General features: G+C 36.5%; 1 protein-coding gene across 1 annotated transcript in view; it reads left to right on the forward strand.

Annotated features, from left to right (window-relative positions):
* The window catches only part of LOC109048440 (peroxisomal membrane protein PEX14-like), a 59,530-nt gene that overhangs the window by 19,351 nt on the left and 13,461 nt on the right, over positions 1-26,718 (forward strand). Inside the window, exons 3-5 of the mRNA XM_042713313.1 lie at positions 8,535-8,619; positions 20,500-20,619; positions 24,429-24,514. Of these exons, the coding sequence (XP_042569247.1) occupies positions 8,535-8,619; positions 20,500-20,619; positions 24,429-24,514 (291 nt within the window). The remainder of the gene's footprint in view (positions 1-8,534; positions 8,620-20,499; positions 20,620-24,428; positions 24,515-26,718) is intronic.

Consider the following 26,718-nt stretch of genomic DNA (forward strand, 5'->3'; position numbering starts at 1 on the left):
GACCAATTGTGGAGCTGAGGAAGTATCCATTACTGGATTACTGCTGGAATATTTGCGGTGAGCCGGGCTAAGTACGTTTTTTTTTTTTTTCCCCTCACTGCTGAGTCCAGGGGCCACAGTTTCATCTTTCTGTCTCTTTCTCTCTCATACACACATTTCACTTTTTTTTCTTAGAATGTCCAAAAATAATGGCTTAAGAAAACAAGTAATCCTTTTTAAGCTAAATTTGACCCCTAGACCACAAGCTTACTATTTATTTTATTAAGTGTTATTATTTATTAAGCAATGTTAAATTAAAACAACTGACTTTTTTGTCAAAAATCACATTAGATCAGTCATATGAGCAATTCTGCCTTGTAATGAACATCTCTAGAATGCACTTTTAAAAGTTGTTTTTATGAAGAATGTCCAAAATGATGATAAAATCCCTTAAGATTCCTGTCTATTTTTTATTGAGTGTAGCATTTGTTATTTAATAAGCAAGTTATTGTCAGCTCTGTGGGCATATTTTTCTCTCTCCCTGAAGAGATTAGATTAAACGAACCCCCAAACTGCGGCTTTTTGTCAAAAATCGTTTAAATATCTTTTGGCTGTATGAATAAGTCTTATATCGGACACCTCGGTGAGCCGGCAAATGTCTGTGTAATTCCGGCACCACAGCCGCTTTGGCTCTCTCATTAGTGGAAACAAATGATCACATGTGAAAGCTGGACATATCTCCCAACAGTTAATAATAACGATTAAGATAAACTTGCCCCACATTAACAGAAATGTTTCCAGCAAATGCTCTGCTTTACCGTGTTCTATTGATTTACATGTTAAGAGGAAATATTTCAGGTCTGTAATCGAAAGTATTGAGTACTAGTTAGGCTAGCGTTACAGATTAGCCTGGGCTGAGTTGCCGGCAAACGTCTGTGTTTGTTGAGTGCATGTGCATCTGTGTTTGTTCAAATGTGTGAAGCTTGTGAAAAGGCTTATTTTATTAATTTGTGTGTGCATTTTAATATGTGGATTTCTTTACATTAGGTTTATATGATATTTTGGTTTGAGAAGTTTTACATGTATTCATTTATGCATTCAAAATGTGTTGATTTACATTATAATATTTTACTATATTTTAATTTTGTTCTTTTCGATCTCAGTCTCTACTGTGAAAGTCGCTTGATACGCTGTTGATGTGATGAATTTGATAACTAATAATGTTTTACAGGATTCCCACAATTCTGGAAATATCGTGGAAATCCATAAGTATTTGTATTTATTTGGCTGAAATTTGACTCTCTGAGGTTATGTAAATCATCAAAAACAACTGGTACAGTCATGAAAAAAAACATGGTCAGAAGTGTGGGAACCCTGGACTCTTTATTTTGTACATACTTTTGCTTATTTAACTTTCAACTGCTCTTTTCTCTGCTATTGTATCCATTGTATTTTTTTTTTTGTTTGTTTTGATGTTAAAATTCGTTGTGACCTTTAAGTCGTCAAAGTTCAGAACATTCATAAAAAAATTGCCTCCACCGTGATTTGAATATCAGCACTGTAATCGCGGGTCTCTGCGCTCAATCCACTCGCAGCACATGGAAAATGTGTGTTGCTCTACTTTGTCATCAGTAATGGCTCTTTTTGCATATATCTATTTATCATGAATGTGACCTTTTGAAAGTGGATTTGGTTGCATAAGGAAGATGGGTAAAGGCATAAGTGACTCAGATATTCCCTTTTCATGCACTTTTTTCAGTAGTTCAAAGTCGTAAACCGACTGCACAGTTATGCTGAAGACCGATCGGAGTGACTGCTATGATTTTTGTGATTATGATGAGGGGCAGGCTGCAGGCAGAACATTTTAAAGGGATAGTTCACCCAAAAATAAAAATTCTGTCATCATTTACTCACCCTGGTTTAGTTCCAAAGCAGTATGGATTTCTTTCTTCTGTGGATATATATATATATATATGGATATATTTCTATATATATGTATATGTTCTGTGGATATATATATATATATATATATATATATTTTACATATTTATTATATTATTATATTTTTTATATTCTCTAAGGATTTTTTTAAATTTATTTATTCAAAATATTTATTTTTTCCTGAGGTCCAATGTTGTTTTAGACCCCACTGATTTTTACTGCATTTATACAAATCTTAGAATTTTTTTCAAAATATCTTCTTTGTTCTGCAGAAGAAACAGGTTTAAAATGCCACAAATCACAATGAAAAGTAAGCAAAACTGGGTTAAAATGCAGCTTTATGAAGGATGGTAAAGGTTTATTGATGTATGCAATGTCTGTGTCATGTGGGTGTTGAGCTGATCAGTAAGAATTGATTTTATATAGCTGTTTTAGATTACCTCTCTCTCTCTCATGCTCATGCTCGACTGTTCTCAGTGGGCTCTCCTCGATAAAGGTCATTTAAAGCGGAAGTTGTCATAATTAGAAGGGTATTTTAAGATCTAATTATAAAAGATTAAAAACACCGTTTTGTGCATCAACCCATCAGGAGTTGAAAGGAATCTGACTGCATGGAAACCTACGTTGCAATTTCAGAGAGTCGGAATGCTTAAAGCGTCCTAGATATCCATCTATGTCATGGAAACATTCACGAGAGAGGTTAATTAATATAGAAAGTCGTCTACGATCTCTTTCTTCCTCACTCTTCTTCTGAAACCATTGTTTTGTAGGAATCTGAGACCAACCTAACACAATTGGATCAGTGTCTATTAGGCCTTTATTATATCAGGGGTGCTTCTTCACAAATGTACAGGGCAATTTGAAATGAATTGATTCACACTGAGACTGGATCCCCAGACCTGCTAATGATTTCCTTTTAGCTTCCTTTACTCTTTCCTTTTAAGTGCCAACTGATGGCCCCCACCTTCTGCTGCTGTAGCTCTTGTCCTTTCTCACGGAGCGGTCATTACTGTCAACAGTCCTGTAGCTAAACTTCAGACTCGTGTATAATCAGACACACATTTTGGTCTATAACTTTATTTCATGTCTTTACACGGCCCTCTTTTTTTTTTTTTTTTTTTTTTTTTTTTTTTAGTTTGTGCATGATTTGGCCCTAAAGTACCTACAATGTAAAATACTTTGTTGCAGTACTTTTCTAAACACTGTTTGTTGCTAAGCACATATATATTTTCCTGATTATGTCTCCATCAAATGCATTGACAAAGAATTGGAGGAAATTTAATTTAAAATTTTAATACTTTTACTTTAAATTGTATTGCAAATTTTATGTAGCTAATGAAAACTGGATACAATATATTATCTATTACAAAATTTTCTGTTTTGTTCAAGGTGTCTCTTTTGTGTGTGTGTGTGTGTGTGTGTTTAATTATTATTATTAAAATGGCAAAGTACACCAAAAACTGGTACACTGTTTGCAGAAGTGTTTGTTGTAAATATGCACTTGCACACTACTTAAAACATCTTGATATGTTAAAAGTGTTTGTATGTCAGGGTTTGCCATTATTCACTTGTTTCACTGTATTCTCCAAGTATAAAGGACTCATCTGTCTCCTCCATTAACATTAATTGTATTTAAAACAATTGTTTTACCAGTTATTTTAGATTGTTAGATTAGATTCAACTTTATTGCCATTGTGCAGAGTACAAGTACAGAGCCAATGACATTCAGTTAGCATCTAACCAGAAGTGCAAATATGTATATAAATAAATATAATATATAATATATGCATGTATATATAGATGTACTGTATATACAGTAGATTTCTATGGGGTGCAAAGTTTGAGGTACAGAAGCAGAGACCAGCTCTATGCAAGGGGTGCAAAACAAGGTGCAAAAGAGGAGGTATAAACACTGTAGATGCATTATGAATAAGTATACTGAATAAATATACATAACAGAACAAAATTTAATGATCAAAACAATTCTTAATCCCATAAAGCCTTCATATACTCAACAAAAAAAAAACAAATCAATAAAAAAAAAATATATAAATAAAAAAAAAAATTGTGGAATGTGGAATATTATTATGATGTAAAATAACCTTTTTCTATTTTAATATACATTGAAACCTATTTTATTCCTGTGATGCAAAGATTCCTCCAGTCTTCAGTGTCATGATTTTTCAAAAATCATTCTAATATGCTGATTTATTATCTGGAAACTGTTGTGATGTTTTATATATATTTTTTTGGAACCTGAACCTAAAAAGTTAAAAAGAAGAGCATTTATTTAAAATAGAAATCTATTCTAACAATATCACTACAGTTCTCTATTCTAAAATTTATCAATAAAAATTAAAACTTTTAATCTTTTTTTTGATAGAAATTAAAACTTTTATTCAGCAAGGATGTGTTAAATTGTTAAGAAGCGATAGCAAAAATTTATATTGTTAGAAAAGATTTATATTTTGAATAAATGCTGTTCTTTTTAACTTTCTGTTCATTTAAGAGTCCTGAAAAAAGTATTGCAATTTCCAAAAAAATATTTGGCAGCACAATTGTTGCCAACATTGATAATTCTAATAATAAATCAGCATATTAGAAGGATTTCTTAAGGATCATGTGACAATTTATACTGGAGTAATGGCTGATGGAAATTCAGCTTTGCATCACAGAAATAAATTATATTTTATAGGATATTTAAATTTCCATTATTTTATATTGTAATAACATTTTGCAAGATTACTGTTTTTTTCTGTATTTTTGATCAAATAAATGCACCATTGATGAGCATAAGAGACTTCTTTAAAAAACATTACAAGTCTTACTGATCGCAAACTTTTGTACAGCAGTGTATATATGATATACATAAATGAATGGTATACGGTGCAAATGGCATTATGAGGTAGAAATGCAAAGGAAATTGCAAAACAAGAGGCATAATAATACACATTGTAAATGTGCAGTGGGGACAGATTATGTGTATATAAGATTGTTTGTTGTAGTTTATATAATACATGTATCCCTACCTTTGCACACACAGTTTAAAGCACTTTTGGCATCTTTGACCACTTTTGTGATATTAAAATAAAACCTTTTCCTCGCCTCCATCTACAACTGATTTAATCATGTTTGGCTTAATAGTTCCTTTGTGAATGTGTGTTGCCTTGAGCAAAAGTATATTTCCCTGCGTGACCTGTTCACAAAATTGGCTAAGGAAGTCTTCCTTCTTATATCTGCTAGTTAAATAGCAGCATTTATATGTAAAACTTCCTCTTCAATTTTTACAGTTTGACTTTTTTTTTTTTTTCTTTTTTTTTTTTTGTGCAAGTCAGAATTTGCTGGTTATTCTTAGAATGATATTTTTAGGGTAAGGTAAAAATTGGGATACTTTCTGACACTAAACTGTCTGTCAAAATGTGGTGATTTATCTACAGTACAATAGACCAGATACTGAACTTTTAACTTGTTTAAAGGAGACTAAAATGAAGAAAGAATTGTGCGAGGTCAACTCTAAAAATTTGGCTTCCCTAATAGAACATTTATATTTCCTTCCCGATCAATATCATCACGTTAAGGGGAACGACCACCTCCTCCAAATTTAAGGCGAGCGTGAGGCAAAAGTGCTCTGTTAAAACTCGGTCCGATCCAAACTCAATAACCGACACGGCGCGATTTGCAAGACCTTGTCCAGTCATCATGTTCATGGCAGGCATGTCTCCAGACGTGGCCCTTAATGTTGCTTGGCCCCTATGATTGAGTTTTCACCACTTTTTAGGTTGCACCTGACACTTGATCATTCATCTCATTTGTAAAGATTATTGGTTAGAACAGGGAGCACTTTCCGTGCATTAGCAATTTTAGCCTTACAAGAAACACTAGAAAATAATGGTTGATTAACAAAGAGTATTTACTGGTATTCAGCAGAGAAACACGCACCCACCTTTTTAATTTGAGCTAATATTTTGCTTGCCAAACCAAATATGCCTTGTACGGACATGCAGTGATACAGCTCTCCCCCTTAAAAGCGCAATCGCATGCTGCTACCTTATACGACAACGAGGGTGATCTATACGTCAATAAGTAGACAAGACTAAAATCTGTGCAATGTGGTTATAATTGATTGAGATGTCTGGGTGGAACTTGCATAAAGCAGCCGTGTCATCTGCAAAGAAAAGCACTTTTCTTCTCCCTGAAGAACAGACGTAACACTTTTGAAAAATAAATGGACATCGCCCTCATTTATTATCCCACTTTGATCCCATCTTTTAGAGAAGTGTTTACAAGAATGCCGTGCCCCTTCCATCCAAGTAAAAGCTAGTCTCAATCACAAAAAAAGAGTCATATTTCAAGCCAGGGAGCCGCGATTTTGATCCCTTTGTCTATATTATCTTAAATGAAACATCGCTGCGCTTGTATTTTCACCGGCGGTGACTCAATTGAGAATTTTCTTTTCCTGTAAAATGTGATTTACTGTACGCGTAACGTGCCTGACATCGTTTTTGTGCAGTGAATAAAGAAATTGATGGTTTGTGCAGTTTACGTGGTGTTTATAGAGCCGGGAAAGAGCGTTTCTGGATTGTAAAAGGCACTTATTGTGTCATTCTACAACAACTCAAAAACCTCATCCATTCAAATACTAATTTTAACTTGCGATTCATGTTTGAAGACTTCCCAGAACTGAGCTGAACTGGCTCATTTATGAAACAGGAGTGTTTTTAGTGTGTTTGACTATGTGGACGTTGCAATTTTCTTGTCATTAGGCTTCCAAGTGACTAAATTAACTATGCCTTAAGCTTAAATATACAGCACAGTCAGAAATATTAGGTTCCTGGGACACAAATGGCACTGAAAATGAAAAGATTACCACCATGAGTGAAAATGAAGGGCCACAAATAGGATAACTACTTTTTTTCCCCCCAGTGTTGTTTTCAATTATTTTATTTATTAATTTATTTTTAACATTTAAGGCCACGTTATTATTGCATAATGCAAAATATTGCATAAGTGTGTTGTTGATTTTATAGGTAAAAAATTACTATGCATATTGAAATTTTAATAAATTAAAATTTTTAACAAACTATTGGCATGAAACAATGTCATATCAAAATTAAACTGTTTGAAAAATGGATAACATAAAGTATGAGTTGTTGTTGATGGTTAGAAAAAATACCCCCTTATAGATATGTAAAAAAAATCCTGACAGTAATATAGAGATCCAAAAATGTCCTTACGCTTTGGGTAACAACTTTGCAAAGATCATGTTACCATAAAACATCTCTGATGTGTTCTGAAACCAGGTGTGACTAGGGTCGCGTTCTTTGCAGACACTGACTCAGTCATATATATACTTGAAGACAAATGTGGCCTGCCTGCTTGCTTATTCAAATTATCGGAATCATAATCTCATGCTGTTCCCTAAATCGGCAGTGCCCCCTTTTCGTCTTTCTTCTTCATCCAACAAAGTCAGAATTGTGCCCCATAAATTTAAGCTGAAATCAATATGATGCGTTTTTGAAAGGAAAACCGGGTCTCCGACTCACTCTGTCTTGATTTGTCGCTGCAGAATTATACAGCTGGCCCGACTATTACACATTCTTCTCAGTCTATTTTCAAAATGCAATCCTTTTGGATTGAAACAGGTCTTTAGTATATGCAATGCATTACCTAAAACGGATTATCACAGACAGCGCTCTCAATCACTTTTTATCTTTTGCCGCTTAAAGAAAAAGAACAGTAATCAAAACCTTTCAACCTATTAGAGGGATGACTTTTACAATTGAATCACAGGGACCACAGGTGCGATAACGAGGCGGCTCGGCTTTATCCTTGAGTGTGCGTTTCCCCCCCGTCTCCAGATGTTATTTCATGTTTATCTGTTCTTTAAAAGCACCACTTCAGAGCCCGCACTTCAAATTCATGCTATAATGGTGTTTGAGGAGGAGACCCTTTTTTAATTCTAGGAGAAGCAAGCTAAAGTGGCAGATCAAGGTGCATCTCGAAGGAAAACGCGATGGAATCGATGGGAGCAGCGCTGCACTTCCGACTACACGTGTTCTGATGATATTTAATTTTCTAGTGCATTAACACTCAGTCATTACAACATGCAGCCTAGGTGATTTGATCATAATGCATTTTCTTCTTTAAGAATCGCTGAAGAATTTTAGCCAGGTATTGTGCCGTTATTAGATACAGATGGGCACTTCAGCATTAAGTATAGATTTTCAGTCCCTGCTCACTTAAGGCTATGAGTTTGTCTTAAAGAGGATAATGGCAAATTAAACTCCATACCCCATTTGTTCAGCAAACCTTGATGGGATAATTTTATAACTGCTGATTCACTCATTTCCTAGATTTATCTCTAAAGTGGTTTGGTGGTCTGGCCTCCATATACTTATTGGGAGGGGGAGGGCTATTTTATAAGTTCCTGTTGTTGGCTGATGATATACCACGGGGAGTTGGAAATGTACAATAATTCAGCTGCCTTGCAAGAATCCCTGAGTCTTACTCTAATTTCCAGTTAAGTTAATTTAATGATGACTTTCTATTATACTGATGAGCTCATTTCACGTTGCAAATGTAAGATGTCTTTGTTTTGTTTTTTCTCTTCGCAGATTGCCACGGCAGTCAGGTTTCTACAAAACCAGCAAGTTCGTCAAAGCCCCCTGGCAACCAGAAAAGCTTTCTTGAAGAAAAAAGGTGAGCATCATCAGTATGTTCTTGAACCTAATGTAAAACACTAGATTTTTACATGCAGAATGGATAGATGGCGGCTCAATTCCAAGACTTTGACCTTAAATTTAACCAGCTGGATGCTTTTGTTATTCATTTCAAACATGAGTGGAATCAGTTTAGTAAAGAAAGCCTTTTTTCAGTGTTAGATTAAAATGAGAGTTTCCCTCAATTTTAAAAATCTTTTACACATCCTTGCATCGTTCTAATCTCCTATGATTTTCTTTCTTCTGTAGAACTCAAACAGAGAAGCTTTGTAGAATTTTCATGCTGCTTTTTTTACTTTCATTTACAGTGAAAAGTAAATGAGGACTGATTCTGTTGAACTCCAAAATTAAAGTGGCATAAATGAATCATAAAAGAAGTATGACTAATGCGCTATATATTCTACATATACTCATGTGCTGAAGTCATATTATAAGTTTATGTGACAAATTTAAATTGTTATTCACTGAAAATGTTGTTTGACAGCCATGCTCACCATCTACTTTCATTGTGCGGTAAAGAGCAGCTTGTGCAATCTACAGGATGTGTTCCACAGAAGAAAGAACATCTTAATATAATGGCACAACAACTGTCTCTTTAAAGACAGCTCAGCTTTAGAAACCGCATGTAGCCCAGTGGACTTTGGCCCAAGATTTTCACGGCACGAGATCATTTGCTTTTAAGGGACAGAGGTCAAGGCCATTGTTGCATGCCCTGGAGGGTCAGGTAAGGGTCGATCAGGCTGCCGAGAGCTTGATCCCAGCTCTGTGGATAAATGACCTATCAGTTGGGACGCTTCTTTGGGATGCAGAAAATTAATATTGACAAACCCTCCTGCACTTTCAATGGAATTGTCAATTATGCTACCTCCCAGCATTTTAAAGCTTTTACTTAATTTAGCTGTTATCATAAATATTAAAGCACTGGAATGCATCGGTAAGTTTTATCGACCAGAGAAGTAACGTGTTGTGAGCATACATATGCATTCACTCTAAATTCAGAGCAGTTCAGTTATCAATCAATATGTGTGTTTGATGCATAACCCACCACTATCTCTCCTATATCACAAACCCCTTTCAGATCAGATCACCAGCCTGAGTGTGTGCTGGATAGAAATCAATCCGTACGCTGTATTTTGATCTTTTTCGAAAGATTTTTTTCAAAACCCGGCACTGAAAATGACATTGTGATGTTTTAGTGAATCACTTTGGGCCCGGCAGTGATGGAAATCGAGAAGCACAATGTAATCTGTCTCAATTTATGGCTTATTTGAGTGTTTTGCAAGCAGGTCTTAAAACTTTAAAATCAGTCACATAAAATGATGATCACTTCGGCACTGAAATGCATATCATTTTTTAAGATAAAAAATATAGTCCTTCACAAAGGTCAGATTAGTTTTATCTTGATTGCATTTAAGTTTAGCAAGGTCAGCATTGTCCTTTATAATGCGATAACTCATCTGTCTCTGCACGCTATTGATAATTGTAAATCTTAGCACAGCCGTGCTTATCTGACATGACTTTTTTTTCCTTTTAGCTCTTATTTAAAATGAAATTTGCTCTGTCGGGACTAATTAATGGTAAAGGCAGGTGGATTTGGCCTACAATGGTGCTAGTAGAGGAAAGCAAGCCTAATAGCTCCATGACTGGTGTAGGTAACTGGAGACAAAATCCATAGTTGCCGGCTGCTGTTGTTCACATCAGTGGCCTATTATGATGTCTCAATATCTTTAGCATCCTCGGTCAGTACTTCTCGTTAGCTGTAGATCGGCTTCATTTATAATTCACAGCTGGGTTATGCGGCCTAATATGCTGTATGTTTATGATGAAATGTGGTTCTTTTGAATATGAATATGAAATTGTATCCAGTTCTGAGGATTTGCAGGTTTTGAGTGTATTTGTTTTTTTGTAGCTGATGATCATGTTTTCTGAGACTTTTGGACCCCAGTGTGTTTGTGCTATTTATAATTCAGACATACATATCTGTGCTTAAGTATCTATATTGTATGTGTGTATAATGTATATTTAGTTTGACTTTGACCTCTCCAAACAGCAACACCAGGTTGTAATGGGGAACACGGTGAACTCAGGACTATCATGGCAATGTGCCCCCAGGGTGTGTTTGAACATCAATAGATCTATAGCTGGAAGACTCGGCCTTGTGCTGTTGCTATTCTAATTTGATGTTGTATTTTTCATGCGGACCTTTGGAGATCTTTGAACGAGGACACTATTTCCAGGTCACTAGCCTTTTAATTACCGACCCCTGTAACCGAGAGGTTATTGATAGAAGCGCAAAGCTGTTTACAACCACAGCCGACGAGTTATCATCAGCGCTTCAAGTTTCATTTCTTTCGTTTCCTCTGCTCGCTCATGCAATTTTGGGTGGGACGCAGCTGCTAACACCCTGAGGACGACTTTGCTGCGATATTGCTGCTTGTCACATAGTTATGAAAATATGCTAAACATTGGAATAGACAACTATTCAATATCCTCTCAATGGACGTTCCCAATGGGACGATTGGACCATCAATCAGACGGCTTAATTAAGCCAGTATGATTTAGGAATGATTTGTGCGTACATGCAGTTCATAATGCCTGTTGTTAAGGATGGGTTTTGGATTAAAGTCACAATGACCCTTTTGTTTTAATTGTGGATCGCAATCAGGAACCTTTTGTCAACATGCAAACGGTTTTTCGTTTTGCCTAGTCCCTCAAATGGCAGAGAAGTGCAGGCTTTAAAGTGAGCCGTCTGTAAATTTGCATGTGCTGGAAAATCGTCTTGTGTCAGCACAGAGCCATTTCTACTGAGCCTCACCTTCAACAATGTAATTATGTCACAATGTTGTATCACTCTGAAAGCAACTCGTGCAATTTGAAGGGTAGGAGGGAGACTAATCTAGAAGCAAAGTGCTGAGTAATCTTAAGCCAATTTCTCCTTATTAAATTTCTCCTGAAATTTACCATTTTCCCAGTGCCCTGCTGTGCTCACAGAAGCAATTTTAACACACTGATCTGTGTGTTGTTCCTGCAGTGTTTTCCGTGCCATTCCTGGAGTTCGCTCGAAAGTTTAATTTGATTAACGTCGTTCATATTAAAGCATGCCTTAAACAAACTAGCCGAAATGACGGATCAGTGGTTATGAAGGTGACCTTTAATTTTCACTGTTTATGTCTAATACCTATTAATTAGGGATAGGGTTAAGCCAAGGTCATTGTAATAATTGCTAAATGCAGGAACAAATTCTTCAGTAGCAATTGTTGATGTACTTGTCTTGAATAGGTTTAGCATTTAAGAGTTTTGTCTGTAATCTATGCTGTAGTTTTTGTGCTGTTTTATCTTACACTACTTTCTTTGCATTCCATATGCAAATACAGCTTTTGCTACTGATACTGTAAATGCCTTACATCAGTTTTTCCCAATGTTTTTTTTTTTTTGTCTTGTATATGTACTGTACGTCCTCAGCCCTATCAGTAAGCCTCAAGTGCCCCTTTGTCAACCCTAAACTAACTCTGATTATACTGGATATAATTTAGCATTATCTTTAATATTATTAAAGTGGCATTATTACAATGAGTCACTTTTAAACTAAAAGCAATCAATACTGTGGGTGAAAAATAGACTCACCCGGTTGATTCCTCTCAAACTAAAGCAGTATGAGGAATATAGGCTAGAAGCTGTTATTTTATAACTGCATTTAGTTTGATATTGGTTGGTTTTATAGCTTGAGACACTTGATGGGATGAAAATAGGAAAGAGCGGTATATTATGTTGCAGAAATTGATCCCCATCCACACAAATTGCCTAAATACATTTTAGTAATAAAAAAGCTGTTAACTACATAAAATATAATATAAAAATATATTTAAAAAATAGAATAAACCAGCCTTTTTTTATTTCTTTATTTTATTTTATTATTTTACTTTTCTGCCTTTATTTTATAAGACATTTAGAAATTATAACTACATAAGCTGTTAACTACATACAATTGCGTAAAGATTAACATTTTTAAAAATGAGGCAATATTTATTTATTTATTTATTTATAAATGTAATGTAATTTCTGTTTTATGGTTTAACCAAACAACATTAAAATCTTTCCATATAGTTCCTGGTTGATATTTGTTAAGAGGTATAACTATAAGATAATGTTGTTGATCTGTCTGTCATGATTTAAGTAAATGAGAGGAGCGTAATGGACGTTACAAAGATCAGACATCAGATTTAAGGTCATTCACCTCCCCCCAAAATAAAGACACCTAAATACACATCCATCTTAATTTATAAAGCAGTTTAATGTCATATCTATGTAAATATTTTCCAGTTTTGCTCTATATTAATGGTGGGAAATGTCAAAGCCCCCATAAAATAAAACAATACCATCTTCTGGTGGAGTGGGGAGTTAAATTGGATTCCTGCAGCAGGCAGCCATAGTGGCGGGCAGCTGATGAAGGGGAAAATAGGAAGCACTTTGATTACATGTTGCAGCATCTTTACACAACAATCTCTCCTACACGTATTATTTACATGCCGTTATGCTCTAATCTGCGCTTAAGGATACCTCCATGATTTCCACCCCTTTCTCTCTCTCAGTATTTCTCTCTCCCTCTCTTTTCAAGGGGAATGTGATTGGTCTCTGTAAGCATTCAGAGATATGTGCCAATGTTTTCTAATCAGGTCATTTTATGGTGTAAATTGTGAATTACTGATCTCCCAGCACACCCCACATCAGTACATCACTCTTTGATTGGGCTTTCCAAATGTGGGTGTATGTACTTATTATCTAGGCTTGTGTTAACTGTATGCACTGTCCTTACGCAAAGGAATTTAAAGAAGCTAAATGTAATCACTGCCTTATTGTTGTGGTGTGTACTATTCTACCTAAAATTCACCAAATTATTGTGTTGAGGAAGATCTGTGAACGGGCATTTCTTTGCTTGTCTTCAGTCGCTTATGTCTCTATCTATGTCACATTGTCTTGTACACTGAGCGTGAGGGTTAGTAATATCAGTATCAGCTAGGGTTTTGTTTGTGTGTGTGTGTGTGCGTGTGTGCATTTAAGCACTCTACAGTCACTTTACCGTGTTTTCAAGTTCTATCTTTTATATTAACGATATTAATAAATATTTAAATAATTTAATTACAATTATTTGTATTTTATTTTGTTCTAATATTATTATTTCATTATTATTTTTATATAATATTATTATTAAATAATTATGATATTTCTTAATAAATTATAAAATAACATACACCAGTGTCGAATCACCATGAATCACTATTCGGCTGCACAGTTGCTAAATTCACAGCGCTGTGGCAGAATGCATTTTTTTTTTAACTTAAACCTTTTTTTTAACTTACCACATTTTTAAAATGCCATGTCATGTGCAAGATGTTGCAAAGGATTCGAGACGTATATGCAATTGTCATATGTCTCTGGTTTTTACAACTTTACATTGAAAAACAAGCAGCGCGGTGGAATACAAAAATGTGTTTTGTGTGAACGGCCCCTCACTGTGTTATATGTATGCATGGCAAAATGTAGTTAAGCATACAGACATTCGCAATAGAGTATTGTTTCTAATAAATTATATTTTAATTATGAACAATATTAAATTGTGTTCTCACTCAGGGGAAATCACTAAAAATGAAGTGTGCCTGCTGATACGTCGTTATCTTAAAAACTACAGGCTGAATTTTTCAGATGACTTCTAGTTGGCAGTGGTACAGAATTCATTTAGTGGCACTGTCCTTCATTTAGTGTCTCCATGTTGAGTAACCAGGGATATAAAACTGTTTTTCCTTAGTTTTCCCAACAGAGAATGGATTTTCTCTTGTCTACTAGTCCCGTCACAAATACGGCTGGGTATCAATTCAGGTGTCCCGATTCAGTTCAATTCTGATTAACAAGCTCTTGATTCTATTTGATTCTTGATTCGCTTTTTTATTATTTTTTTTTAATCAATGAATATACAGTAGATTTAATACAAATTTGATACAAATAATAATGCAAATACTAATCTAAAAAATGAACAGTGAACATCAGAAATTAAGAACCACGGACTTGTATTTTAAACTTTTTTTAATTTTATTTTTATAGGGGCAAATTTCTTTTTTTTTTTTTTTTTTTTTTTTTTTTTTTTTTTTAACAATAACAGGGCCTTATAAAATGTAGATCTTATTTTTTTCTGGTAATCAAATAAAGCCATAAAACATTATTTTAATTTATCCTTTAATCAAATGAAAATTAAACCATTTCATTTTTTGGCAAACAAAGTGCTGCATAACAGAGGTTTACTGTAAAAATTAAAAAGAAATAAAAAGTGTGTGATTTATTCCTTTAAAAATAAGTTTTAATAATATTTGTCAGTAGTGATAGTAATAGTAGTGTTCTTACATTAAGTCTTAAATTCTACTGCACAATATTAATATATTTCTGTCATAGTTTCCACAAGTTACACCAAACTTTTATTACTTTTATTACTTTTATTACGGGTTACTGTAAAGAACTTGCAGCTGCTGTGTATGTGATGTGACATAGTTTTTCTCAAATTAAACCGTAAAATACTAATGAAGTGACTCTCAGAGCAGCTGAAGATGATGTTTGTGTGTTCATATTGCATATTGCAAGTGAGAGGGCAGAGGCTGAAAACACTGCAAGTGGCACGCACTCTTCAGTAGGCCTATGTGTGTAGTAAACAAAACTGCTCTATTCATTCATTAATTGCGAAAATCATAGCATTTCACCTCGGCATTGCAAATCACGCATATTGTTAAGTATCTTTACCATGTTAAGCACTGAATAATTGACAGGCTTTCCATTGTAACTAGGGGTGCATGATAAATATTGGCCGATAATTAATGCGCATCTTGTCAGTAAAGCCAGTTCTCTAATCAGCAGTAAATTCCATCACCTGCGTGATTTCATATAGAGCAGCGGTTACTACATAGAGCCGTTGTTAACTGACAAGCTGCGCAAATCCACGTTCATTATCAGTGTGGATTTACGCAGCTTGTCAGTTAACACCCGCTCTGTGTAGTAACCGCTGCTCTATATGAAATCACGCATGTGATGGAATTTACCGACGACATTTTTCGACGACGCTTTTCGACGACATTTTAAAAATCGATTAATCGAAAAATAGATTTTTTCCCCCAGCCCAGCTCAACTTCACTCAACGGCTTCCAGTAAGACTGCATGTGGACGTCCGACACAAGCTGCTGAGTTCAGTGCCCGGACCTTTGACCTCACTAGTTTTCTTCCTGTAGTCATTTCATTATGCTTAAAGAGCCATGAGTTACACTGCTGCATTGCAGGTGTAATACCGCTCACGTCATGAAGGTAAAGAAATGGTTCATCATCCCTGATATAAATAGGAAAGAGTTTGCAAGTAAGGTGATGTGACTCAACTCTTGGACAGGAATGGCATTGACCAAGGCCTGCATAGAAGACAAAGGGATTGATGTGGTTATAAATTACTCCATGGCGCCACCTAGGCCAGCCGCTTTTCACTTTGTCATCAGGAGGAGGAGATAAAGCAGGAAAATGACCAGAGTCCTCCTTTTTTTAATACATAAATGAATACGCTATGAGAGCGGTCATTATTTAAGGCATGCAATCTTGTGGGACATGGTCTTGACATGTGAAGTCTCACAGTAACGCTCTCAGTGACCTCCATCTTTATGACCTTAAGTATATTTCTTCTTGTTCAATCTGGTATTATTATAAGAAGTTATATTCACCAAGCGATTTTGTTAAAGCCTTGTTGGTCTGCTGAAAAAAAGAGCAGCCGTTCAGTAAGCAATTTTATAAATGTCCCTGTGAGCTTGTTCTTACCCTATGAAGTTCACAAGTGCCAAAATTGGAGAACTGCACTTTATGGCTGGATGAGTCGCCTCATCACTCTTTAAAAAAACGGTGAAAAAAAAAACATCCTGAAAATAAGAGCCCAGAAAATAGAGCCATAAATAATACAGAGAGCAATGGGTTTTCCTTTAAATAAATACCGATCAGGTTTATGTTGAAAGACAATAGAAAACGTAGCCCATATATGCAGTTTACAGTATTTATAGCTGTAATATCGCAGTGCCACCACCGTAATTTCATGCCCCAATGAGAATGGCAAGGTCAAAGCAAATGCTTCGACTGAGCATCTGCTAATATGGTGACTCATAAACAGGCTCTGCGTGTATCAGGTGCACCAAATAATACAGTATAATGAAATACAGAATAGCTTTCCATTATTGTTCTTTTTTACGGTGTCATCATTAGATGTAATTTATGTCTAAAAAAAAATTCATCTACCGGCAGGTCGATCTGAAATGGAGGTCTGAGGGGTCATTCCACAGGTTTGGAAACTGTAATAAATTTTGTGGTTCCTTTTTGTGTCCCTTTCCTTTTATATGTAAAATTCACTCTTGTTGTCCTTCTTTTAAATTGGATCTCAAAGGTCTTTCATTTGTCGTCCCATTTTCTTTGTAATAAAGGCATCAGAGGAGACAAAACAGCTCAGTGAGTCCAAAAACCTGAAAGAAAAGCAAACGCGTTAATGAATTTGCATGCATCTTATTCAGATGCACGCCGGACCCCTTTGAAATTGCACAGGGGATGCTATTTAAGAATTTAAATGATGCTACAAATATGTACGTCCTTAGAAAATTACCCCCTCGTTCTGATGTGAACTCACAAAAACGTGAACTTCCTGAGAGCGTCTTTATGACGAGGTGAGTGGGAGGAAATGAGAGGGGGGCCTTCAAGTCTCATTCAATAGTCTGCCACCATGCAGTCTGGTGTGGTCAGATGAATAGGGAGTCCAGGGACACATTATTGCTTATTGGACAGTACAAGCTGACTGCACCAGCTCAGCACATGGCCATGGCTGCTTCCTGGCCCTTTGAATGCCATGCAAGAAGACAGGATGACCAATATTTGCCTTAAATTATTCAAGATTTTTCAGGGCCATTTCAACCCCCACAGAATCTGCCCTCCTTTTAACTTTGACCTCAACCTAGAGATTCCTGCAAGAGAGGTAAAACCGGCTACATGGGCATTTTAATGAAAATTGTGATGGTATAAATTTTGTTAATATCATTCTTGACAAGTAAGGGAGAATACATAGAGATCTGTGTCATAAATTCTGGATGGTAACGTTTTGCTGCTGTGGAAGAGGAAATTTTGTATGATTTAGAGCTGATTTTTTATGAGGTGGTATTTGAAAGAAGTCTCTTATGCTCACCAGGACTGACCAAAAATACAGAAACATTTTATTTCAGTTTAAAGGGGTCCTATTTTGCTCTTTCACAAGGTCTTTATTTTGTTTTGGGGGTATACTAGAACAGGCTCTCATACTAGGTTGTTCGAAAAACGCATTATTTTTCACATATTTTACATTATTACATCACCTCTCTTCCCAGTCTGGCATGAATGGCTGGAATAGTTCCTGCATCAAATGAAGGCCCACCTTCTGAAATACGAAATGCGCTGTGATTGGTTAGCTGAGCCAGTGTGTGTTGTGATTGACAGCACTCTGCCTGTTCGTGAAATGTCATGCCCTTTATCATAGCTGCCTGCTGTGAGCTTCATTGTAAATATTGCGTCAAAATCAAATCAATTTGAGTGTGATTTAAACCCAGGTGATTGTAACCACTCTAAGCTCGTCTGCCTTGGGAAAGCTAGCGTGTCTATGACATGATAACTCTCGTTGCCTTCTCTAGTGCAGCTCAACCAGGTCTCGTCCCATTCGTCAATCTTTGTGATATCACAAATCCCGGAAAATATGCGTTGTAGTCCACACGAATCGTTCGTTGTAGTTTTTGAAAAGTGATTTCTGTTAAATAAAATATCTCCTTTTGAATTGGACTCTGAGCTTTGTAACTTTGCAGATCTTTTTTATGCTCAAAAATAAACATTACAGACTAACTAAAGTTGAAAAAGTGAAAATGCATAATAGCACCCCTTTAATCATTTTCTATTTTATTGTATTATAAAATATAGTTTATTTATGTGATGGCAAAGCTACATTTTACAGCAGCGATTTCTCCAGTCTTTAGTGTCACATGATCCTTCAGAAATCATTCTAATATGCCTTTTTTTTGTGATCAACTTTTTATTGTCTTTCAAATATTAGCAAAAGAACATCATTAAAACTAACAACCAAGGAAGGAGGAACAACAAACATATTATCAATAATTCAACAGTCAAAGAAAATAAATAAAAATAATAAAATAAACAAGAAATTAAATAAAGAATAAAATTATATTATAAAATATATATATTTTTTATATCTATATTTGCATTTTCCTCACTACATTTTTATTCCCATATCTTTTCGTCATAAAAAAAATGTATTTCTGTTTTTTTATTAAACATGAAAATTTCTTTATAAAAATATTTTTTTCCAATGAATTGCTATAACTATAACTGCTGTAATCTCACACTGTTATAAATTGAAACTTTTACTGGAAAACCATGAAACGCAGCAATATAAATGGTGGGATAAACCATGCATCCCTACCTCTGCTGCATCTGTGTGCTCCTGTATTGTTTTGCAGTGTTGTTAGTGTGGTTCTATGAAGTGTGACTGTGATTTCATACCCAGCAGACAGGGCTGAACGGGCTCAGACTCTGTTCTCTGCCAAGCTCCCAGCTCTCTCTGCTCTATTTAAGCACATGAGGCACTGGCATTTGCCACATTTATGATGTGTGTATTACAGCACAAAAACAGCTTGCTGTCTGCTCTTTAAACAGCTCAATTTGAAGCAAAGCTCAGCCTTTTGGCTCTCTGGCAGGCAGCCGTGCTGTATGAAAGCATGTGGAATAGAGTAGTCAATGCCCAAGGGGATATCTCCAGTAAACAGAGCAAGAGCACGCGCGAGAGTGACTAAATATGCAATGACAGACTTGACACACTCCAGTCTACTGTGGACAAACAAAGGTCAGAGGGAGTGTGTATGTGTGTTGTAGGATACAGTAGATTTATTAAATTGATATGTGTAACTTACAGTTTAATAGAAACTGGAGCCTTTTTAAACCATTGGCTTTTATGTGCCTATTGTAGAGGAAGCTCATAATGTTTTCCCGCTTTTATGTCTTCATTAAATGTCAAAGTAAGTACATTCGACTAACAGGCTTTTTCCGCCTCTGTCTTTCTTTTCCCAGTATTTCTCCGGTCTCTTGTTTCCGTCTACTCCATTGCCGCTCTGTTTAGGCCTGCATAGAGTCGCTTAATCAAGACAAGACGCAGACCAATGACTGCGTGCAGTGTTGGAAATAAACCAGGTTTTTTTTCCACAAAGGGAAATATTAATATTAGATTTTTTTCCCTCTTCTGTCATTTTCCATCAGAGACCTCTATGCAATTTAATCACCACTAAAATCATTAAAAAAGATCTGAAGATTAAATTATATTGGCATTTGCAAAATTATGTAATACATTTACATTACAATGAAGAAATTAAAATAATGCATTTTATCTGTCTGGGGTTCCGCTGAGCTCTACCTGGGGAAATATAGCAGCAGGAAATGGACAGGCTCTGTTCTTGAGATCTGACTGTAATGGAGAGGAGCTCAGAGCTTTGGACCTCCAAAGCTGCTTCTCCTGGTATATGTCTGGCGCCTATAGTGCTATTAACCTAGTTTAGCAAGAGTTTTAACATTTAGATCTACTGTATTTGCAGGTTTCAAAGGGGAAGTCGTGGCCTAGTGATTAGAGAGTTTGACTCCCAACCCTAAGGTTGTGGGTTCGAGTCTCGAGCCGGCAATGCCACGACTGTGGTGCCCTTGAGCATATATTTTTTTATTTTTATGTTTTTGTAAATCTCTAATATTGATGTGTTTAATGTCATACCACCTTCTCTTCATGTAGGGCTGACTGATGAGGAGGTTGATCTGGCTATCGAGCGCTCTGGTAGTACGGAGGAGCCGCTGACTGTCGCCGTCCCCAGGCCTGCACACATCGCTCACCCTGTTCCACTAGCCCCGTACAGTGAGTATTACCGCAATTGCTTTTGCTAGGATAGGTGGTCTACCCTATAACCCCTCCACTCGCCCACCTGCTGTATGTTTCTGTGGCCCATGCGCTCCTTAAACATGACTTGTCTAGTCTAGTAGATTTTCTCTACCGAATGGTGCGTGACTATATTAAATGAATCCTCCAATCTCCTCTGTGGTCCCATAATCCTGTTTAAACCTTCACCCATACATCAATTCAAAACAGGCCAACTGCGTTGAATACCTTGGAATATCATGCTGATAATTTATAAGTGTCCGAACATAACTATTATCTTAGACGATTGGTTTTTAACGGAAATGAGTGGTGTAGAGCATCGCATTTGCGTGGGCACATAATTAATTCTGGCACGGCCTTGCGATATGATGTCCGCACGGTTACGACGATCTCTGGTTGGTTGGCCCACTGAGGGCCTTTCTGCAGCCTGTATCTTTATTACCTCCGCGGGTTATGAGCTCCAGGCCAGCTGCTGATTTACCAATCCTGAATGAAGTTCGCATAATGCTTAACCTGTATGACAATGATTCCAGATGTATTCCACCCTCATTTATTGCCACCCTGTCCTTGACTCCCCACCATCTCATGTTTTGTAATGAAAGCGATGTTGATGGGATGGCCATGTAGTTAGGCTTCAGCCCCACTAGAGTGGGGGGGTTTATATCAAAACGGCTATGAGAGAATGGCATAATGAGGGGAGAGTGAGGAGATCTTCGCGGAGGTCAGGTTGGAAAGAGGGGGTCCCTCTCTTTGATGTCCTTGTTATGGGGACGATGCGTCTGGACCCGCATCCATCTCTATCGAAGTAATGGATACTCTGATCTCTATTTTCAAGCAGCAGAAGGACAGTAGGGCCTTTTCTGAACCCAATAAATTTGAACAGAGATTGGAAAAAAGGAGAATGGATGCCATGCTCACACCTTAAGTGACCAAATAAAAAGCAGGAGTGGAAAGTGGAGGTTGAGGGGCTACCCATGTGGAAGAAGGACCTCCGTTTGGACCTCAAGTTGATGTAGGAGATGGGTCACGGCCACCGGCTAAGCTCAAGGACTCTGAAATCGCCCAGGCTGCCATCATGCGTTTCCTGCACGCCCTGCTCCTGCAAGGACACTTCAGTGATGTTTACCATTGATACAAAAAAAGTGATGTTGTCAGAAGTTCTTTAAATGGAAGTTTTGGAAGTACTTTCTGGTGTAGAATGTCACCTTCATTCAGCAGAACTAAGCTTCAGTCTTCAGTGACAAGGCACTGATTCCTGAGTATTTCCTAGGAGAAGAAAGGTTAAAAGTGGGGAAATAAAAGTTAATTTACCTCAGAATTATTTTGGAGTAATCTGTTCTCTTCTATATGTCTTCTTAAAATGAGGAAAATCATCTAAAACTACCAAATAATTTCTTTACAATTTGTGTTAAAGAGTAATGACTACTTTATATATGAAATTATATAAACTTTATTTTTTATTTGCTATTATGTCTGCTTTATTTTAATCAAGACTTTAAACATGGTGTAGGAGTAGTATAAGATAATTTATTAAAAGAGAAAGAAAAGTCTAGTGATCTAGTGTTAAAATGTGTTTTTTTTTTTCTTTTAAATTAACGGCAGGTAAAATTGTGGGACATATTTTGTCCCATGTCTCAAGAATCAGTGCCATATTATATTTGGGTCTCCCTACTAGACCTCTAATATAATAAATCAGATAAAAAGAGCTTGTTCAGTTACGCATAAAAAAATGAAAAAGTACTATTGCTTTGCTAGTCTATTAGAGAGCCTGTCTATTTGTATTCAGTAGAGCAGATTCAAACAAATTACAGTAACACACCTGTTCCGCAGACCTCGCTATGTTACAAAATGGAGCATTTTGTATCTGACATGTTGACCTGCCAGAGCCAGGCTTGCTTTAATTACTTCTCTGTTTGGTGTGCCGTTAAACATTTGCATGATAATTTCTCCCTCCTTTCTGTTGGCTGTGCCTTGCCAGATTGCCTCAGCATGAATTGAAACGGCTGCTCTTGCTTTCAGAAGCTGGTTAAAGCCTAACTTAAAGCTGGAGTGTATCTTTTATTCTTCTTCTTCTTCTTCTCATGTCAAGGATTAATATGCCATGTATAAGTAAGCCATTATTAAGTTGTTCCTCTGAAAAGGCACGTTTAAAACATTGCTTGTTTGTTTGATTGTCCTGACCAGCCAGGCACATAGGCTCAACCAATGGCGTGAGTTTGGGGTGGGACTATCTATTCGGCGACCTTTGGCTCTTTTGAGTTTTTCAGTTCTTTTCATGTTATTTAAGTGGTTCAGCATTTGATTTTTCATCATCATGCTGCTCCAAATGTTGACACGTTAAATACCTTTAAAGCAGAGCATTCTGTCGGGTCTAGCTCCCAAAGAAAAGTATTTTCACTTTCTTAGTTTTTTAATCTGCAGTGAAGGTTTTTTTTTTTTTTTCTGCTTTTTTTTTTTGCCTTCTGCCAGGTCAACTGTCTCTCTCTGAGAATGAGTGTGAGGGGTGAGGAGGGATCTTTGATGTGGGCTTTCATTTCCTGATAGTACTCGTTGTTCTTATGCGACATTCACACCTCATCTCACCACTAGTGAGCGCTTGTGCGAGGTCTGAGCAGAAACCGTACGAGTGATCTTTTACACTATTCTCATTTCTTCAAGATCACAGTTACCCTGAACAGAGTACTTTTTCCTCTCAAATACTGTAATCGGGAGTTTCCGTTATGCTCAGTCATAGCTGATGACATTTCTGTTTTACAGTAATGTGGTACTTAATCTAAAAGTTCAGATCTAGTTTACGCTTCCACAGCCACGTGTAATCAGAATTCGTATGTTTTTTCTTTTACCTTTCCTTCTAGGAACAAGAGCACCAATTCATATAGACTTATTTAGACTATAAACTTTAGTCATTGTAGACACTACTACTTTTTTTCCCCCAACAGTTTTTCAAAAGTAGTTTGACGTAAACAAAAAAGCTGTGAAGGGGTAGAAGTACAGGCAGTGTGTGGTGCAGTCACAAATCTAATAAAATGTATACAGTCAGTTTTATTTATTTATTTATTTTTTTTGTCTTGTGGAAATTTAGATTTATAATATTATAAAATATTTACTATACATATTTTAATAAAATATATGTTGCAATATTTTTCAGTTATTTCACTTTTTTTTTTATGCTTCTGGATATTTTTTTCCACTCATGATCAGTTTTTTTTTTCTTCTTCTTTTTTTTTTTTTAATCAGCCATTTTGACCAAACCCTTGCAGAGCATAAGATTCAAAAAGTTTAATGTAAGTAAAATAAAGTAAAAATTAGTAAAGTTGTTTTCACTAAATGAACACAAGCAAGAATCATATTGACTATTTTTCATTTATATACAGCAGTTTTTACCTACATATTTTACGTTTTTGCTAAAGCTTTTTTAATATATGGAAAAATATTAGTGGTCTTCTGTGGAAAGTTTTGAGTGATGATTCAAACAAATCACTGCATCAGTGATTGAATTGAATTGATTCATTAAAATGGACACTTTATATCGATTTACAGAAATTATCTGGGTTACCGGCACCATCTTAAGAAAAAAATTCATACAAGAATGATTTTATAAGTGAATTGCACAAAAATTCTGCTTGTGTTTCAGCATTAGGCCAATGGATATACTGCATTTCTGTACACCATAGTTCTGTTTCTTTCATGTCAAATTAAATAAGGTATCTTCCAGAAGGCCCACAACAGCTTTTCCCAAGGTTGGACTAATAGATGGGCTTGTTGTATTTGTGTGTGTATCTCTGCAGGTCCCTCAGGTTACAGATGGAGAGACTACAGTGCCCTGGCTGTCATCCTGGCAGGAATGGCCTTTGGCTTTCATCATCTCTACCGGGTGCGTGTCTAAGTGCCACCAATAGCCTATCTCTCAAAATGTGTTTATTCTGAGAACTCAAGCTTTTCCCTGCATTTCTACTTTTGTATATGTTTTTTACATTGATGATGTAAATCGCTGTGGTTACTGTGTGACGTCATCGGAATGAGTTCATCTCAACCCCTAGATCTTTCTTTGTTTTCCCTTTCGGAAAAACCCAGATGCAGTACTCTTGCTGCTTTCCAGTACTATCACAACTCGGTTTTGTACGTGGGCACGGATGGGTGCGAGTAAGGGAGAGACCCTGTTTCTCAGTGACATTAAACCCACACTGCCCACAGGAGCATGTGGACTCTATTACTGTGTTTTATAAGAGAAAGAAAATGAAGCAGTGGCTTTTAAGAGAGAATTTACAATGACATTGTATGGAACTCCCATGATGTCATGATTAGGAATGCATGTTTAGCTTCCTAAGCTTCCGTCTGCACTCGGGTACTTCAGTCAATCAGTCCCTCTGCTGCTCTCAGCACACGCGCTCTATAAAGCCAGTAGCCCACATGACAGCTTTTACTAATGTAGTGAGCCAAACCCATGTCATTTTAACAGAAAAAGTCACATTTTCCTTTGACACTAGTCTGCGTTTTACAATCTGAAACTGTAGCTTGTTCAGTACTTGAAGTGATGTTTTGAGAATGTGACATTAACTCTCATTTTTAACAACTTTCATTTTCACTCATTCTCATTACTGGTGCTTGCTCAGGTAGTTATTACTGTTACTATTCCTATTTCATTGTTGCTATCATTATTTGAACAAAACCCTAATCCTAGTTAAACTAGTTGTTTTTAGTTGCAATAATTTTTCACAAAATCACTGTTTTTACTGTGTTTATGATCAAATAAGTGCATCATTGGTGAGCATAAGAGACTTCTTTTAAAAATATTACAAAAATTAATTGCATTTCAAAAAACACTAAAAAGTCTTACCAACCCTAAACTTTTGAATGGTAGTATGAACCATAAGTATATAAGACTTTTTCTTGGCAGACAATACAATGGGCAAAAAATAGACATGATTAGTGATGACAGTATAATAGAGACTTTGGTGTGAGTTCTTTGACTAGAAATGTTCTAGCAACATACGAAAAACACTCCAAACATAACCAAGTAATGACGCCTTGGCAACCGTTCACAATACTCTTAGCATTATTAAATTCATTCTTGTGCAGACAAGCACCACTCGCATTTTCTTCAGAAAATGCATAAATGTCCTCCTTTTTTACTCTTGTAACTTTCTCTTGCTCGCTCGTTTCTCATTTTCGTTCTTTGCGCCTCGCTCACACAACACACACACACACACACACACAGTTTGTGGTTCTCCAGTCCCCCGCGTGCATCTCTGCTGTTCGGTGGATCTGTGACCATGGCTGGAGGTGCTGCTCCCTGGTGCGAAAGCTCTCACTGCTGTCATGTCGGGAACGGCTCACCGGTGCCACCATATGCCCCGGCCTCCTCCTCCACTTTATTTATGCTATTGAGCACATTGTAAACAGCGCTCACAGCAGCTCTCTTATTAACTACCCTGGTGTTGACACTCATTCTGATTTTTTTCAACTTAAAAGTGTTTATTACTTATGCCGGTGTCAACAACGGTTGCGCCGCTGTGAAAACCTGTTAAGGCCAACTGTTTTCCAGACGGAGAGCCTGCACACACACATTACGCTTTACAGCACCCAGCTATTCACCAAATGGCATGTTAATCTCCTCATCGAGGTGCTGTTTGTTTGTCTGGGGAAACAAATCGACGCATGGGTTTGGAAATAAAACAGCGATGGCATTAGAACCAGGCAGCAGCTACTGGAAGCGCTAGCCGTCTGACCTTTACCGCTTATTCTCAGTGTTTGGAGATGTTGTTCTACAAGGCTTAAACTCTGACAAGCAATTGTCCTCAGAAGGTGACATGTTCAAATGGAGAAGCCAGCCTGTGGGCTAAAAGACTTAATGATGTTGAACCCAGAGTCATGCCCTGATGCTTAATTCTTGGCCTCTGTGTCAGCCATTGAGGCAAATTGCTCTGGATGAAGTGAGAAAACCACAAGACTTTTGAGAGGGATTATAAAAACAAAAGGTCTTGTTTTTTTCAGCATGAATGCAGGCCTATTAATAATAATGAATATAATGATGTTTTATCTGCTGTTGCCAAACACAATACTGAATTTGATGCTGTG

Source organism: Cyprinus carpio, chromosome A23, assembly GCF_018340385.1.
Source record: "Cyprinus carpio isolate SPL01 chromosome A23, ASM1834038v1, whole genome shotgun sequence".
Taxonomy (NCBI): domain Eukaryota; kingdom Metazoa; phylum Chordata; class Actinopteri; order Cypriniformes; family Cyprinidae; genus Cyprinus; species Cyprinus carpio.